Source organism: Pogoniulus pusillus, chromosome 38 (genome assembly GCF_015220805.1).
Source record: "Pogoniulus pusillus isolate bPogPus1 chromosome 38, bPogPus1.pri, whole genome shotgun sequence".
Lineage (NCBI taxonomy): Eukaryota > Metazoa > Chordata > Aves > Piciformes > Lybiidae > Pogoniulus > Pogoniulus pusillus.
In genome coordinates this window covers 411,293-427,865 of record NC_087301.1, presented here as the reverse complement: position 1 = coordinate 427,865, position 16,573 = coordinate 411,293, and the positions used below count along the sequence as shown (strand labels likewise).

The window sequence follows — 16,573 nt, the reverse complement described above, 5'->3', positions numbered from 1 at the left end:
CAGTTCTAAGCTCCCCAGTTCAAGAAGCACAGGGACTTGCTGGAGAGGGGAAAGCAAAGGGCTGCAAAGGTGCTGAGGGGCTGAAACAGCTCTGTAAGGAGCAAAGGCTGAGAGAATTGGGGCTGGTTAGTGCGGAGAAGAGCAGCCTGAGGGGGAACATTGGCTGCTGGAATGGGCTGCCCGGGGAGGTGGTGGAGTCGCCGTCCCTGGAGCTGTTCAAGGCAGGATTGGACGTGGCACTTGGTGCCATGGTCTGGCCTTGAGCTCTGTGGTAAAGGGTTGGACTTAATGATCTATGAGGTCTCTTCCAACCTTGGTGATACTGTGATACTGTGATCTGATCAATGCTGAGCAATACTCCAGGAAGATGGGACCAGGCTTTGTTCAGTGGTGCCCAGGGACAGTACAAGGGGCAATGGGCACAAACTTGACCATAAGAAGCTCTATCTAAAGATGAGGAGGAACTTCTTTAACTAAAAGGTGACATAGCCCTGGAGCAGGCTGCCCTGAGGGGTGGAGGGGTCTCCATCTCTGGAGACATTCCAAACTCATATGGATACATTCCTATGTGACCTTCTTTAGGTGAACCTACATTGGTAGTGGGGTTGGACTGGATGATCTCCAGAGGTCTCCTCTAGCACCTACCATTCTGTGAGGGGATAAGCAGAGCAACAGCCCAGCAGAAAATCCCAACTGGTAACAAAGAGAAAGCCATACCTGTGTCTGATCAGTGTCTGGTTCAGAGCATTAGGTGTAGCAAACTCCAAAGGCACAGAGGAAGGACTTGATCCAGCTGGCAAGGACTGCCTCCTACTTACAGGAGACTGAGCATTGTTATTGCAGCCAGCAGAAGGTGCAGCTGTCTCCAAAGATGGAGGGTGCTAGAGAAAACAGGAGAAAAGATGGTGAGGCTAACAGGAAGATGCTGCGAGCTGGAGAAGTGCCTTTGCACGAGGGATGTAAAGGGACAGGGAGAAAGGATCTACTGGACAAATGTTAAGAGGGAGTCTTGATGGGGTACATATGTCCTAGTTTAGAGGTCTATATATAGGTGCTTTTTGAAAGTCAGCAGAGAGAGAAAGGTACTTCCAGGGTAGAAGTCATCTCCTCTTAAGGTAGGTATCTAAAATAGCTCAGGACAATTGCCCCGAGCACATACTCATTTCTTTACACTGCCTTCAAACAGGATCTGCACAGCTAGGACAGATGCAAGCCTCCACTCTGCATATCCCTGGAATCAGACAAAGTGAACCCTTTCCTCTTGGCCTGCTTATCTTCTTCACTGCTCTGGGAGCAGAGAGCAACACAACATGCAAGCACAGCCTGTGGTGACTTGGACTTAGTTTTCCCTCTAATCTGAATTCTCCTCACATTAATTGTTTGCTGCTCCTCCTAACAGGTGGCGGTTGCTGTCATTCTAAGTGTATTAAATGGCTCTGAAAGTTGCTGTTAGCAAACACCAAGAGGAAGGAGAACATAACTGAAGCACTCTGTTCAGAGCTGTAACAGACACACGGGGCCTGGCTGTGACGTGCACAAACCTCATCAGAGACAGGAGGTGCACAGAGTTAACAGCACCACCACCAACCTCTGCCTGCACTGCTGAGACCTGCTCCAGCTCTGCCTCCTTCTCGCTGGCCAGCTGCTCTTCATACCTCTTCATGTCATACTCCAGCTCGGCTGCCAGCTGCTTGTCCACAGCAAAGAAGTCTTTGATTTCATTTCTGTAATCCTGCATCATTTCCTGGAGCAACAAGGAACAGTGAAACACTGTCAGAAACCTCTCCTGTCTACTGCCTCGATGTCTCCATTCGGATCACAGCTGCTTAAGTGCAAAAGGAAATAGCAGTTGGTAGAGCAGAGGTGTTTTGAGCAGACTAAGAATTTGTATTCCAATTGGTACTTCAGAACGTGGAAAAAGCTTTCCAGCATCCAAGGCTTCTGCCCACGTTCCACTGAGGAGGTTCACACCTAACACACTGTGAGATCCTTATCTAAAATCCCCTCCACCTCCTACGTTATTTAACACAGTGGCAGTGTCACAACATCATATGCCTCCTAAATTTCCCTCTAAGAAGGCTGCTTGTTCCCCTCTGCTTGCACATCTAACACATTAACTGGAGAGGGGGAAACGAGGCCCCAGGGAGCAAACAGCTCCCCTTACCCGCAGGTAGTTCATCAGGTCCCGCAGCGCTGGGATCCTCTTCCGCTCCATCAAAGACTTCAGGGACGTGATGATGGGGATGATATTTTCTACAAAGTTCTTCTTTTGAATCTTTGAACAAGACATGAACGGTCAGAGAGTGCAGGAAAGAAGTCAGTCTGCGGTCGGCTGAAGGGCCTGAAGTGAGCAGAGCTCCCGGCACAGAAGGGGAATTAAGGCAGTTAAGCTGCGCCCAGAGCCGAGCGTTTAAGGCAAGTGGAGACTGTGAAGAGCCATCACTAATTCACTCCCATCTCACACCCAAGGCCAATGGCCAAAAGATGCACCAAAAAGATCTCTGTTCCACTCAAATGCTTCAGCACTAAGAGGGCTGCAGAACAAACGGAGCCTGGCATAGCTTTACTGCCTGCAGAGGAAATGCATCTCTGATCACCTCCACTGAGCCCTCAGGTACCACAGAACCACAGCATGCCAGGGGCTGGAAGGGACCTCCAAAGCTCATCCAGTCCAATCCCCCTGCAGAGCAGGATCTCCTATACCAGATCACACAGGAACACATCCAGGCAGGTCTGGAATATCTCCAGAGGGAGAGACTCCACAACCTCCCTGGGCAGCCTGTTCCAGGGCTCTCCCCAGCAGAGCCTGGGTCCTCATCCTTCACACCTTTATAAACCTCAAGTCACCTCTTAGTCCCCTCCAAGCTCCCAGCTCCCTTAGGCTCTCCCCATAAGGAAGATGTTCCATTCCTTTCACTACCTCTATGGCTCTGCACTGGACTCTCTCAAGCAGTTCTGTGTACCCCTTGAACCAGGGGCCCAGAACTGGACACAGTACTCCAGATGCAGCCCCATCAGGGTAGAGCAGAAGGGGAGGAAAACCTCTCTCACCCTACTAACTCTAGCCCGTGTGACACACACCAGGTAAGACTGCTCTTCACCAGTCTAGCCAGAAGGTTTTGTTTGGACAACATGGAGTGCTTCCACAGCTGCCCTTGGATCAGAGTGGACCTACAGGCTCTGGAGCAACAGCCTATGGGCACAGCAGGTCACTGGCATTCCTCTGTGTGCTACTTGGGCCCTTTTCCTTGAATCCTAACAGTTGGAAAGCCCTGTAAGATCATCCACTCCAACCACCTGTCCAGCACCTCCAAGACCACTAGACCATGGGTGAAGTGCCATGTCTACTTGCTTCACTCCACCTCCCTAAGCAGCCTGTTGCAATCCCTGACCACTCTTGCAGCAAAAAAAAAAATGTTGCTCATCTTCAAACTACATCTCCCCTGGCACAGCTTGAGGCCACTTCTTCTCCTGTTGTTAGTTACCTGGGAGAAAAGACCAACGCTGGCTTCACTTCAACCCCCCTTCAGGTGGCTGTAGAGAGCACTGAGGTCTCCTCTCAGCCCCTTCTTCTTCAGGTTAAACAATTCCAGCTCCCTCAGCCTCTCCTCACAAGCCATGCTTTCCTAACCCCTCACCACCTTCACTGCCCTTCTCTGTACCCAGCTCAGGCCCCTCAAGGTCTCTCAGACTGCAGTCCCAAAACTGGACACCCTACTCGAGTTGTGGCCTCACCAATGCTGGTCACTGCCTTACTCCTCTGGCTGGCTTGCTCAGGCTTCGTGGCCACAGGAAGCCTCCCAATAAGGCAGCCAAGCCTCTCCCCACACCAGCTGAAGTGCCACTCACCTGTGAGATGATCTTTTTTTGTGCCACCTGCATGACAACATTGGCCATTGCCACCTCATCTTCATCAGGCTGCACATCTTCATCAGGTTTTGATCTCATCGTTGACAGCTTGATTTCTCTGCAGCTAAGGACTTCAAATGTGTCTGAAAGCAGCTCACTGGCTTCCAAGTCCAGTGGAAGGACCATATCTACAAAGCATGCTGCAATATACAGGCAAGTAGTAAGTGGTTTACTGGGAAGGGCAGTGCCAGTAAAGGCAGGAAGAGAACAGGCTGAGAGAGCTGGGGCTCTGCAGCCTGGAGAGAAGGCTTCCAGCATCAGACACCAGCCCAGACCGGGGGTGGTCCTGCTGGAAAGCAGCTCCATGGAGAAAGATCTTGCAGTCTTAAGGCACAGTAAGTTCCCTGTGGGCCAGCAACATGCCCCTGTGGCCAAGAAGGACAACAGTCTCCTGGGGTGCATAAAGAAAAGTGTGGCCAGCAGGCCTCAGGAGGTTCTCCTTCCCCTCTATTCTACCCCAAGATCACACTTTGGAATACTGTGTCCACTTTAGGTCTGCCCAGTTAACGAGACAGAGGCTATGAGGATGAGGAAGGGTCTTGGACATCTCTCCTGTGAAGAGACTAAGAGACCTGGGGCTGCTTAGTTTGGAGAAGAGAAGACTGAGATGAGATCTTATTAATGCTTACAACTACCTGAGGGGTGAGGGGAGAGAAGGTGCCAGGCTCTGCCAGGTGTGCCCAGTGAAAGGGCAAGGAACAAGGGGTACAAGCTGGAACACAGCAAGTTGCACCTCAGCATGGAGAAACTTCTTTGCTGTGAGGGTGCTGCAGCTCTGGAACAGGCTGCCCAGAGAGGCTGTGAAGTCTTCTTCCCTGGAGCTTTTCCAGACCCACCTGGATGTGTTCCTGTGTGCCCTGCCTCAGCAGAGGGGCTGGATTGATCTCCAGAGGTGCCTCCCAGCCCCTGCCACTCTGTGATTCTGTCTGGCAGATTTTCAGAGGCAGACTCTTACCTAGGATGCAGTGGCTGATATTTGTTGTAATGTTGAATCTCTGCTCATCTGTGAAGTGCTCTAGCAGGAACCTGTAGATGTGCATCCTTTTCTCTCTGTTATCTTTTCCCTTCAGAGAGAAGAGATTCTTTGCCCTGTGGCAGAGCAAGACATTTCACAAGGGCCAAGTCACATTATGACAGCTCACAGAAGTAATAAGGCTTCAGAAATCAGCAAGGAATAGTTGAATGTCACTTTCAACAGCCAGAAACCTGTTGGCATATACATGCTACTACAGAGCCTGAACTCTCCTGAGCCAGGGAAGGGTTAGGTTGGAGATGAGGAACAATTTCTCTGCTGCAAGAGTGGTCAGGGATTGGCACAGGCTGCCCAGAGAGGTGGTGGAGTCCCTATCCCTGAAGGTGAAGAAAGGTGTGGCCATGGCACTTGGGGATGTGGTTCAATGGCCATAATGGGGCTGGGCTGGTGCTTGGACTCTGATCTTAGAGGTCTCTTCAAAGCAGAACAGTTCTGATTCTATCACATGCAGTAGTCACAGCATCACAGAAACAGGCCGGCAAAGCCCCTCAGGACCACCAAGTCCAACCCAGATCCCTACTCTACAAGCTGCACCCTAAGCCATAGCCCCAAGCACACATCCAAACGACCCTGACACACCGCCAGTGCTGGTGACTCCACCACCTCCCTGGGCAGCTCATTCCAGTGCCAGACCACTCCTGCTGGGAAAAAGTTATTCCTAATGTCCAGACTAAATCTGCTCAGGGGCAGCTTGAGGCCATTCCCTCTTGTTCTGTCACTAACTACCTATAAGAAGAGACCAGCACCAACCTCTCCACAACCTCCTTTCAGGTAGCTGCAGACGGCCATGAGCTCTGCCCTCAGCCTCCTCTATTGCACACTAACCATCCCCAGCTCCTTCAGTCACTCCTCAGATTCATTCTCCAGGCCCTCCACAGCTCCCTTGCCCTCCTCTGCACTGGCTCCAGCACCTCCACATCCCTCTGGTAATCAGGTGCCCAAAACTGAACACACTACTCGAGGTGTGGCCTCACCAGAGCAGAGCCCAATGGGACAATCCCCTCCCTGCTCCTGCTGGGGCCCCAGCAGTGCCCTGGGGAAGGCAGACAACTCCAACCCTGTTTCTCCCCCACAAGGATAAGCACCACGAGCACTTTGCTGCGCAGGCAGACAGCCCAGCAGGTAGCATTGAGGAGGCACAGACCTGGCACTCTGGGGGAACCTGTTGTACTTCTCATGCTTCTCATAGCTGTTGAAATGGAAGATGCACTCAATGAAGTGTTGGGAGAACATGGTTGGATTCCTTTTCAGCAAGAGATGAACCAAGCAGAACTCTGCAAACCTGGAGAGGAGGAGGAAGGAAGGAAGAACTCATCAGCTGGCAGCTTCCAAAAGCTACCCCTGAGGCGCGGTGCAGGGTCAGGAGCCGTAAAGCAGGAGGATGGCTGCCCCCTGCCACGTCTCCCTCAATACCACATTTAGTTCTTGGGCTCAGCTCACTGACATCAAGCCTTTCCTCCATCCAGGAAGATGGAGAGGTTTTCAGCAGACAAAACACTACTTCTAGTTTTTGCCACTGAACAGAGACAGAAATCAATTTGAACTCTAATTCAGGCACCAAACTTTCATCATTTAAATAACTTCAGTTCCACTGTGGCCAAGTGCAAAAAGGTAATCAGCAAAACCCTGCAAGAGGTAGAAGCCAATCCCAGACCTAAAGCATGTGTTCTTCTCTGGGTGCAGGCACTGAATGCAGATGCAAAGCAGCAGCATCATGGCCCTTAGCTAAAGCCCTGGGAACAGGATGCTGCAATGTCACCATCTGCTGGAGAGACATTTTCAGACGTTGAATGCTCACTGAAGAGACAGGAGTGTGACCATGCCTAGGAAGCAGTGACAGGATAGTGATTTGGAGACACCAAGCTTCAGATGAATTGTTCCAGGTGGGAGCAAGTCTCCTCTGCATCCAGCATCCCTTTATGATCAGGCCAGGTTGGGGGATGATGACATTGAGAGCTTCCCTGAAGAAAGGGCTTGGGGTTGCTGGTGGATGAGAAGCTGACATGAGCTAGTAAAGGGCACTGGCAGCCCAGAAGGGCAGTGAGGATATGCTGGTATGCTACAGGGACAGGATGGCATCCAGAAGGACCCGGACAAGCTGGAGAGGTGGGCCCCAGGGAAGCTCATAAGATCAACAAGACCAAGTACAGGATCCTGAATCTGGGTCAGAACAATCCTCCTCATCAATCCAGGCTGGGGAATGAGGATAGAAAGCAGCCCTGTGGAAGAGGACTTGGAGGTTCTGGTGGATGAGAAGCTGGAGAGGAGGCAGCAATAGGCACTGGCAGCCCAGAGGGCCAAGGGCAGCCTGGGCTGCATCCAAAGCAGCATGGCCAGAGGTGGGGAGAGGGGATCCTGCCCCTCTGCTCTGCTGAGACCTCACCTGGAGCACTGCATCCAGCTCTGGAGCCCTCACAAGAGCAAGGACATGGACCTGAGAGAGGGGATTCTGCCTTTTGGGCTGCAAGTGCCCATTGCTGGCTCCCGTCCAGCTTCTCACCCACCAGCACTGCCGAGACCTTCTCTGCAGGGCTGCTCTCAGTCTCATCATGCCTCAGCCTGGACTGCTGTCTAGGATTGCCCCAGCCTGGATGCAGCCTGCTCTGTCACTGCAATTTTTTCTCTGCATGCTGAAGGTGCATGACTGAGGCTGGTTTGAGTATCATAGAATCATAGAATCAACCAGGTTGGAAGAGACCTCCAAGATCATCGAGTCCAACCTATCACCCAGCCCTAGCCAGTCAACTAGACCATGTCACTGAGTGCCTCATCCAGTCTTTTCTTGAAGACCCCCAGGGACGGTGCCTCCACCACCTCCCTGGGCAGCCCATTCCAATGGGAAATCACTCTCTCTGTGAAAAACTTCTTCCTAACATCCAGCCTATACCTACCCTGGCACAACTTGAGACTGTGTCCCCTTGTTCTATTGCTGGTTACCTGGGAGAAGAGGCCAACCCCCACCTGGCTACAATGTCCCTTCAGGTAGTTGTAGACAGTAATAAGATCACCTCTGAGCCTCCTCTTCTCCAGGCTAAACAGGCCCAGTTCCCTCAACCTCTCCTCATAGGATTTGTGCTCCAGGCCCCTCACCAGCTTCGTTGCCCTTCTCTGGACATGTTCCAGTAAAATTTTTTGGAGCCCGTGTCTCTCTGTGTTGCCCAGGCTACGCTGCAGTGGCTATTCACAGGTGCGATCCCGCTACTGACCGTCACGGGAGCTTTGACCTGCTCCGTCTCCGACCTGGGCCGGTTCACCCCTCCTTAGTCAACCTGGTGTGCCCCAGCTCCCCGGGGCTCACCATATTGATGGCGGCCTTAGCGCGGACGCCCGCTCGGCATAGCGCAGTGCAGCCCAGAACTCCTGGGCTCAAGCGATCCAACGAGCTCAGCCTCCCTAGCAGCTGGGACTACAGGCGTGCGCCACCGCGCCTTCTCTGATCTTCCACTCCTTGGTTGTTTTACAGGTGAGGATCTTACCTGGCAATGTCTGGATCTGGATCCACCAAGACACTGACGAAACGGAAGAAGAGAGAATCTTTCCATTTCACAAACTCCTCCTGTAAGAGAGGGCAGACAAAAGTCAGCCTGAGCTGGGAAACATTCAGCCTGAAGCAGGAAAGACCCAGTGTGTGAAAGCTTCAGAGCGTAGTCAGGACAGGCTCTGCTGGAGCCCTGCAGAATGCACCTCAGGCAAACAGATGAGCAAAGCTGTACAAGTGCAGCTGGAGATATACAAACCCAACCCTGAGCAGCCAAAGTTTTGGAGGATGATTTAAACACCCCAAACACCACAGCAGCATTTGGGTTTACCACAGCTATGACTTAAAAAGGAGAAGCATGAACAATCTGTCCTGCCATCCTGAGGCACACATGCTCTCCAACAGCCTGCTCAGAGCCACATGCACTCCAAGTCTGCCTTGGTTAGCTCCATGTGAACATCAGGAGGACAAACATCTTGAGCAGGCTGCCCAGGGAGGTGGTGGAGTCCCTGTCCCTGGAGGTGTGCATGTGTGGCCATGGCACTCTGGGACATGGTTTAGTGGCTACGGTGGTGCTGGGTTGCTACACTCAGACATCTTAGAGGACTCTTCCAGTCAAAACAGCTCTGTGACTGTGAGTTACATCTTATCAACAATATGCAGAGACAATAGGATAAAAAGGTGCTATGATGTTCATTGTCTTCATTCAGACAGAAGCGAAATTGAAGGGAATTCAAAGAAACAAAGAGAACACAGAAAAGAGAGGCAGTGGAGCCTCCATCTCTGGAGTCATTTGAAACCTGCCTGGATGCCATCCTGTGCAACCTGCTCTAGGTGAGCCTGCTTTTGCATTAGATGATCTAGTACCTGAAGGGGGACTAGAAGAAAGCCAGGAGAGGACTTTTGACAAGGGCTGGGAGTGCCAGGATGAGGGGGAATGGCTTTGAGCTGGAAGAGGAGAGACAGACTAGAGACGAGGAGGAAATTCTTTCCAGTGAGGGGTGGAGACACTGGCACAGGTGCCAAGGGAGCTTGTGGATGCCTCTTCCCCGAAGGTGTTCAAGGCCAAGTTAGATGAGGCCTTGAGCAGCTGGGCTAGTGGAAGGTATCCTTGCCCATGGCAGGGGGGTTGGAACTGGATGACCTTTAAGGTCCCTTCCAACCCAACCCATTCTCTGAATCTACCTATGGATGTCCAGGAGTCCTCTCCCAAGTGCACTGCTCTGTGAGCTCAAAGATGCCACTTGCTGCTCAGGCTGCCAGCACTCAGCATAGGCTGAGTACATGCTTGAGGCCTGCATTACCTGCAGGAGGTTGGTGAGCAGGATGAGGGTCTGCTTGCGGATGAAGGGGTCAGGGTCCTTCAGGCACAGGGAGACGTTGGGGATGTATCTGTCCCCCATGGAGGTGTAGCGGATGCAGAGGTCGCAGATGACGATGATGACGTTGTTGCGGACGGCCACGGCCTGGGACACCTCCAGCTCTTGAGCCAGGGCTGCAATGCATTTCTTTGCCAGCTCCTCGTGCTGCAAACACAATTTACCTGTGAAGCAGAGCCCAGACTGTCAGTGCTGTGAGCAGACTCTTCTCCAAGCGCCACGGCCCAGCCTACTGCCGGCCCTGAGTACGGTATGAGCCGGCAAAGGAAGCGGGACACAAGCAGGGGAGTAAACAAGAAACACAGGCTGAAACTTGATGAGCAAGCTGTAGCATCACTCAAAGAAATGCTACTTCAAGGAGTTCTTCCAAACTCCTCTCAGACCTATAGTGTGGGTCTATGTCAAATTCCCTCCCTCAGGGAGAACTATTTCTGTGTGCAGGGTATTATTCAAGGCAGCTAAAAAGAACAGCCCCAGCTGTCATAGGAGACACCCACCTCGAAATGCACCACTAAGCCAGCTCTATGTAGAGCAGCCTGTCTTCTAACATCACTGCTCCATCAGCACTGCTAAGCTCTCCACAGGAGCATTCAGCTCCCCAGAGCAGTTAAGCAAAGAAGGATGCTGTCTATCTGCAAGAGCCTTGTTCCTAACCACAGAGGTACCACAAAACCCAGAACTTTCACTCAGTGCTCTCCATAACGTTGGAGATGGAGATTTGACCAAGCTTCTGTCTCAGAGGAGCTCTAGCTCATGCTGGGAACAAGCAACTGTCTGCAGACAATCTGCTCTAAGCTGCAGCACGAGCGGAAAGTTTTCTTCATTTTCCATGGAGCACAAGTAAGATCTGGTGATAGGAAATGGCCTGAATTGTGCTGGAAGAGGGTCAGCTTGGAAATGAGGAACAACTCCTTTGCTGCAGGAGTGGTCAGAGGCTGCACAGGGAGGTGGTGGAATCCCCAGCCCTGGAGGTGTTCAAGAACGGTGCTGGCTATGGCACCTGGGCACAAAGTTTGATGGCCATGGGGGTGTTGGGTTGATGGTTGGACTGGATGGCCTCAGAGGTCTTTTCCAACCCAAACAACTCTAGGGACAATGACTAACTCCAGTGACCAACTCCAAGCACAAGGGCAGAGCAATTCTGAAGGACATTGCTACTCACTGATCACTACTGGTGCATTAACCACCCAGAGCAGCAGTCACTCACCTGGCAGCCTGTTTGTGGTGTGTGCAACTTGTTACTATGGATATCTGCACTGCTGAAAGCTGGGAGCTGAGGCAGTGCTAACACTGAGGACTGTGGCTGCTGCCACTGATAAGAGAAAGAAATTTTTTCCACTGAGGGTGGAAGAGGCTGCCCAGGGAGGCTGCGGATGTCCTCTCCCTGGAGGTGTCCAAAACCAGGTTGGATGAGGCCTTAAGCAACCTGTGCTGGTGGGAGATGTCCCTGCCCATGGCAGGGGGGGTGGGACTGGATGACTTTTAAGATCCCTTCCAACCCAACCCAGTCTGTGATTCTATGAAGCCATGGTTTTGCTCATCAGGAGCTCAATGAATCTATGACAGCTTTCCAGCTGAACTTCCACCAGAAGGGCTGAGAACTGCCTCCCTGAGGGCAGGCTTCTGCTGCAGCACGGCACTTACCCAGAGTCACAAAGGCATGAGCTCTGATCACTGGAGGCATGGCTGATCCTCTGAACTGAGAGAGGGGCTGAGAAGCTGGAATTTCCTCACCATCTGCACAGCTGGACACTAGGAAAAGCACAGGTGAGGAATGAAACCTGCTGTTCTGTTACACAGATGCAAAGCTGATGGCAGGAAGGGGAAGCCTCACCTTGGTCCTCGCTGCCAGCAGCCAGGATGGACTGAATCAAAAGAAAGATTCGTTTCTCCACTTTGGCTGGACACAGCTGTGCAGCTTCACCCAGAATGAAGAGGTGCCTCACCTGCAGAGAGGGAGCAACACTGCAGTCAAAAGGCAACGGCTGAGCTGCAAATGAAGTCAGCAGGAGCTGCTGTGCTACACCTCCAAAAGCAACCTGAAATTCCCTCACTCCTTTCAAGGTGGCAATGGCTGAAGAACAGAAGAAGCTTTGAAAGAGAACTGGTGGAGGGAGGCGTGGGGGTGGTGTGTGTGCTTAGCAGGCTAGACCCTGCCCTCAGCAACTAACAACATTGGAATAGACCTCAAAGCACTCCGGGAGTTTCACAGGATGATTTCCCCAACAGCTCCTCTAAGAAATGCAAAAAAAGCAAAGAAGAAAGCCAGTTTGTTAGAAACACACAGGGCACCAGCTCCTTAATGCCACTGCTGGCAGGGAACACCAGCATCCTGACCTGGATCTGCAGTGGTGTGGCCAGCAGGAGCAGTGCAGTGATGGTGCCCCTGTGCTGGACACTGGTGAGGCCTTATCTCAAATACTGAGCTAAGTTTTGGGCCCTCATTCCAAGTGGGACATTGAGGGGCTGCAGCAGGTCCAGAGAAGGGCAAAGCAGCTGGGGAAGGATTTGGAGAACAGGGCTGGGGAGGAGCAAATGAGGGAGCTGGGGGTGCACAGTGTGGAGAAGAGGAGGCTGAGAGGAGACCTCATTGCTCTCTGCAGCTCCCTGAGAGGAGGTTGAAATGAGGTGGGGGTTGGGCTCTTCTCCCTAGTATTAGGTGACAGGAGGAGAGGACATTGCCTGAAATGGTTCAAAGGAGGCTTAGGTTGGAGCTTAGGAACAATTTCTTTGCTGCAAGAATGGTCAGGGATTGGCACAGGCTGCCCAGGGAGGTGGGGGAGTCCCCATCCCTGGGGGTGTTCCAGAAAGGTGTGGTCATGGCCCTTGGGGCCATGGTGGTGGTGGGTTGATGTCTGGGCTGGATGATGGATGGTCCTGTAGAGCTGGTTTGTCCTCCCACAAAGAGCAGCTGCCACCAGGAGCTGGCACACAAGGTGTGCACCTCAGTGCCCCAGCTGGTATTTGTGGAGGGTCACAGCACCAGTTTGCAGCAGCCCTCCACCAAGCAGTGCAGGAGACCCAGACTTACCAAGAGATCTTCTTGCAGCTGCTCTGCACCATCCTCTCTGAGGACTATATTGGAAATATAGCTTGCAGAGGTGGATACCAAATCTCCACACACCTGGTTGAGCAGCTCCTGTTCCATAATTAAACAGAAATTAATTTAGCACTTTAATTAATAAAGAAAATGTAGCTTTAAAAACCTATCTAGACATGGCTCCCTAATCTCAAAGTCCTTTCAGTAATCTAGGTGCTACAGAAATCAAGCAGACAGTGCCTCAGAGCTCTAAGATTCTCCCTGCACATCAAAACTGCTGTGCAAGTGTCAAAACACCTTTTTAATGAGCCACAGCCCCAAGTTTACTTCATTACAGCAATCACAGACTCCAACAAGAAGGTTTTAGGTGGCTGTTTCATGTCTCTCCAACACATTTGAGGCTGTCTGCTTGAATTTTGAGATGTTGGGTGGAAACTGCACTTCCATCCAGATGAAAGCATGATGCAAATTCCAAGGGGTGGAAACAAACCCAGCTAATTCTGTGCCAGATCATGGTGACAGTAAAGCACCATCTCCCTTTTGCTACCTTCCAAAGCCCTATGGCTGCCTGTTCCAGCTGACAGCTTTCCAGCAGCACCAGCAAGTCAAGGAAGGTTCTAACTCCCCTTCTACTCTGCCCAGCTGAGGCTACACCTGGAATACTCTGTCCAATTCTAAGCTCCCCAGTTCAAGAAGGAGTTGGATTCCAGAGGCCTCTTCCAACCCCTACCATTCTGTGACATGGCAGCTAAGGTGCTGGAAGTGCTGAGGTGACCAAGGTACAGGCACAGCTGCATCTGGCTACAAGCCAACATACTGCTGGGCTACGAGGGAAGACTTTGACGAAACCACCAAGAAACCATCAGCCCACCCTAGCTTCTGAGGCACAGGTAGTCAAGTGGCCAGGGTCAAATCTTCTTGTGGTCCCATCCCTGGAGGTATTCAGGGTGAGGCTTGACAGGACTCTGGGCAACCTGATCTAGCTGAGGATGCCCCTGCTGACAGCAGAAGGGGTTGGACTGGGTGATCTTTGGGGGTCCCTTCCAATCCAGGCCATTTCATGGTTCTATGATTGTTTACAGTTACCAAGCTACAGAGTGGAGACAAATCTTCAAGACAGAGTCCTCCTAGGTGTGAAAGAAGCTGTTCCAAAAGCCACATTTGAAGTTCCCACCTGTGCCTCCTTGGGCACAGCTGCATATGCATGGCAGAGCTTCTGCAGAGTCTCTACAGCTGGGCTGATCACCTCCAAGGGACAGCCAGACTCCTTCAGCCACCACTTGATGCTACCTGAAAACAAAAGCACACCAGCAAAATGAGAGTCTTCAGAGGTGCTCAACTGCTCACAGAGGAGGAATAACTGAGGGAGTTGTGTCGTGCAACCTACTGCTGGAGCAGAGTTTGGGTGCTGCAAGGGACACCCAGCTTATGCCAAGAGGGTTTGACCAGAAGCTGAGGAGGGCTGGAGTCAATGGGATTGATGCTCCTGGAAGCGTTCAAGGCCAAGGTGGACCTGGTTTAGTGCAAGGTGTCCCTGCCCATGGCAGAGGGTTGGGACTAGATGATCTTCAAGGCCCCTTCCAACCCAAACCATTGACTCTATGATTGTCTGAGGTGGGAGGCATGAGCCTTCCCCTCCCCTCGGCACTTCTCAGGGTCACTCACCAATCAGCCTCTCAGAGGTGCTTTTAGGAAGGTGCTTTGCAACATGCCCAATGACAGCCAGGACATGTCCTGTCGTAGCAGTGCTGGTGTTCTGCTGCCTGGAAAACAGCAGAGCAGGCAAAGTAACACTAACACAGAGCAACACCACCACAGGCCAGAAGAAAAATCCTTTCAGCTGGGGTATGAATTATTAAGGCAGAGCTGTCTGAGCAAACGAAAACTCAGAAAGCTTAAGGCAAGAGTTGGTTACTGCACAGAAATCTGTGAGCCATTCATTGCTTGCCCCCTAGCTGCAGAGCTGCCTGCCCGAGTCGAGAGCCCTGCTCCGAGCGGCTGCACAGCAAGCTGCCTGTGGAAGGGCAGAAGGCGTTGGCTTGCTTTGCTCCTCCTCCCGCAGCATGGGTTCAGAGCAGACACATACCTGCTGATGTCATCCCAGCACTCAATGACCTTGGAGTAGTCCAGCTTGGGTGAGGAACCTGCCACCTTAGCTAGTAACATCCAGGCTGGGGCAGTGTGCTCTGTTGCCACATGAGACATGACATTGCTGATGAAAGTGGAGGTGAACTTCTTCTGACTGGACCACAACTGAAAAGCTTTGCTCAGGAAACGGCTACGAGGAAGAAAGAAAAGGAAGTTCAAGGAGGAGTAAGCAAAAGGTTTGGGCTTGATGCTGGAAGCAAAATCCAACATCCTGTCCAGGCTACACTGGGCAGCAGCACAAAGCTGCTGCTGCTTGGCACTGCCACTCCTCAGAACGTTTCTATGAGGGATTCTGGCAGCAGTACTTCCAGCCTTTCAGTTCATAGTCCTGACACAGATTGCACTGGGTTGGAAGGTCATCTTGTCCAACCTCCCTGCAGGCAGCATGGCCACCTCCAACTAGACCCAATTGCTCAGGGTCTCATCAAGCGTAACCTTCAGTGTCCTCATGGACATGGCCTCAACCCCCTCTCTGGGCAACCGGTTCCAGGACTTCACCAACCTCACTGTGCAAAACTTCCTCCAGATGTCCAACCTTGACCTCCCCTGCTCCAGTTCCAAACCACTGCCCCTCATCCTATCGCCACAAGCCCCTGGAAAGCCTTTCCCCAGCTTCCTGCAGGTCCCCTGCAGATATTGAAATGCAGCTTTAAGGCCTCCCTGGAGCCTTCTCTTGTCCGGAGCACTACAGCACAGACCTAGCACACAAGCATGGCTTTAGAGTCTTGTGTCAGTTAGGGCAGAAGGTCCAACTGCTATGTGACACCAGGACAACATCACTTCAGCAACCTGCAGCAAAGCCTCTGCAGCAGTGCCATGGCAGAGGACACAGCAACGTTCAGGCACCAGAAATTCCTCCTCTCTTCTATTTAACCCTGAAAGAGCTGTGAGGTTTAATCAAGCTGCAAGGTACTTGGAGGTCAGAAAGAAGGTGGCATGAAGCTGCAAACTGTTATAAAATAGCCCAAATTAGAACAGTGACAGCTTCCCAGGCTGGTGAGGCAGCACAACCAGTAGCTCATTTTCTATTCCTGAGCAATTATGCCCTGTTGACTAATAAACATACAGCTGTCTTTAATCAATGTTGTGTCCTTGTCATGCTGTGTGTCATCTCCTCGCTTCTGCTTCTTCCCACAGCACTCTGCAAAAGGCAGGATAATTCCATTTGTCATAAGACAAGGAACATATTGGAGAGCAGAATTAAAGGTGATGTTCTCCTTTCTTTAGATATCTTCTCTTGCTCCTGCCATTAGAACTCCTCCAGTTGACTTAAATATGCCTTCTGCTATCTACACCTCAAGAACAGCATGCCAAACACTCCTTAGGGAATCAGAGAGTCACTAGGGGTGGAAAAGGCCTCCAAGATCATGTCCAACCTTCTACCAAACACCTACATGACCACTAGACCATGTCTCAAAGTGCCCTATCCAAGGGATGAGGACTTTACCACCTCCCTGGGCAGCCTGTTCCAACACAGGAATACTCCAGTTCAGGCAGAGAGCTGCAAGTGAAAACACTCCGCAGCAAGGAAAGGTGAATTCTTCTCACCACAGAATCATAGAAAGGTAGGGGTTGGAAGAGACCTC

General features: G+C 51.7%; 1 protein-coding gene across 2 annotated transcripts in view; it reads right to left on the bottom strand.

Moving 5' to 3' along the window:
* Window positions 1-16,573, bottom strand: part of NCAPD3 (non-SMC condensin II complex subunit D3) — a 41,440-nt gene that overhangs the window by 5,028 nt on the left and 19,839 nt on the right. For both annotated transcript variants that reach the window (XM_064173072.1, XM_064173071.1), the window contains 14 exons: window positions 14,926-15,117; window positions 14,505-14,602; window positions 14,014-14,129; window positions 12,831-12,938; window positions 11,634-11,745; window positions 11,444-11,551; window positions 9,725-9,963; window positions 8,419-8,498; window positions 6,087-6,224; window positions 4,865-4,998; window positions 3,850-4,049; window positions 2,165-2,275; window positions 1,589-1,744; window positions 718-881 (listed from right to left, as the gene is read on the bottom strand). In XM_064173072.1, the coding sequence (XP_064029142.1) occupies window positions 718-881; window positions 1,589-1,744; window positions 2,165-2,275; window positions 3,850-4,049; window positions 4,865-4,998; window positions 6,087-6,224; window positions 8,419-8,498; window positions 9,725-9,963; window positions 11,444-11,551; window positions 11,634-11,745; window positions 12,831-12,938; window positions 14,014-14,129; window positions 14,505-14,602; window positions 14,926-15,117 (1,956 nt within the window). The remainder of the gene's footprint in view (window positions 1-717; window positions 882-1,588; window positions 1,745-2,164; window positions 2,276-3,849; window positions 4,050-4,864; window positions 4,999-6,086; window positions 6,225-8,418; window positions 8,499-9,724; window positions 9,964-11,443; window positions 11,552-11,633; window positions 11,746-12,830; window positions 12,939-14,013; window positions 14,130-14,504; window positions 14,603-14,925; window positions 15,118-16,573) is intronic.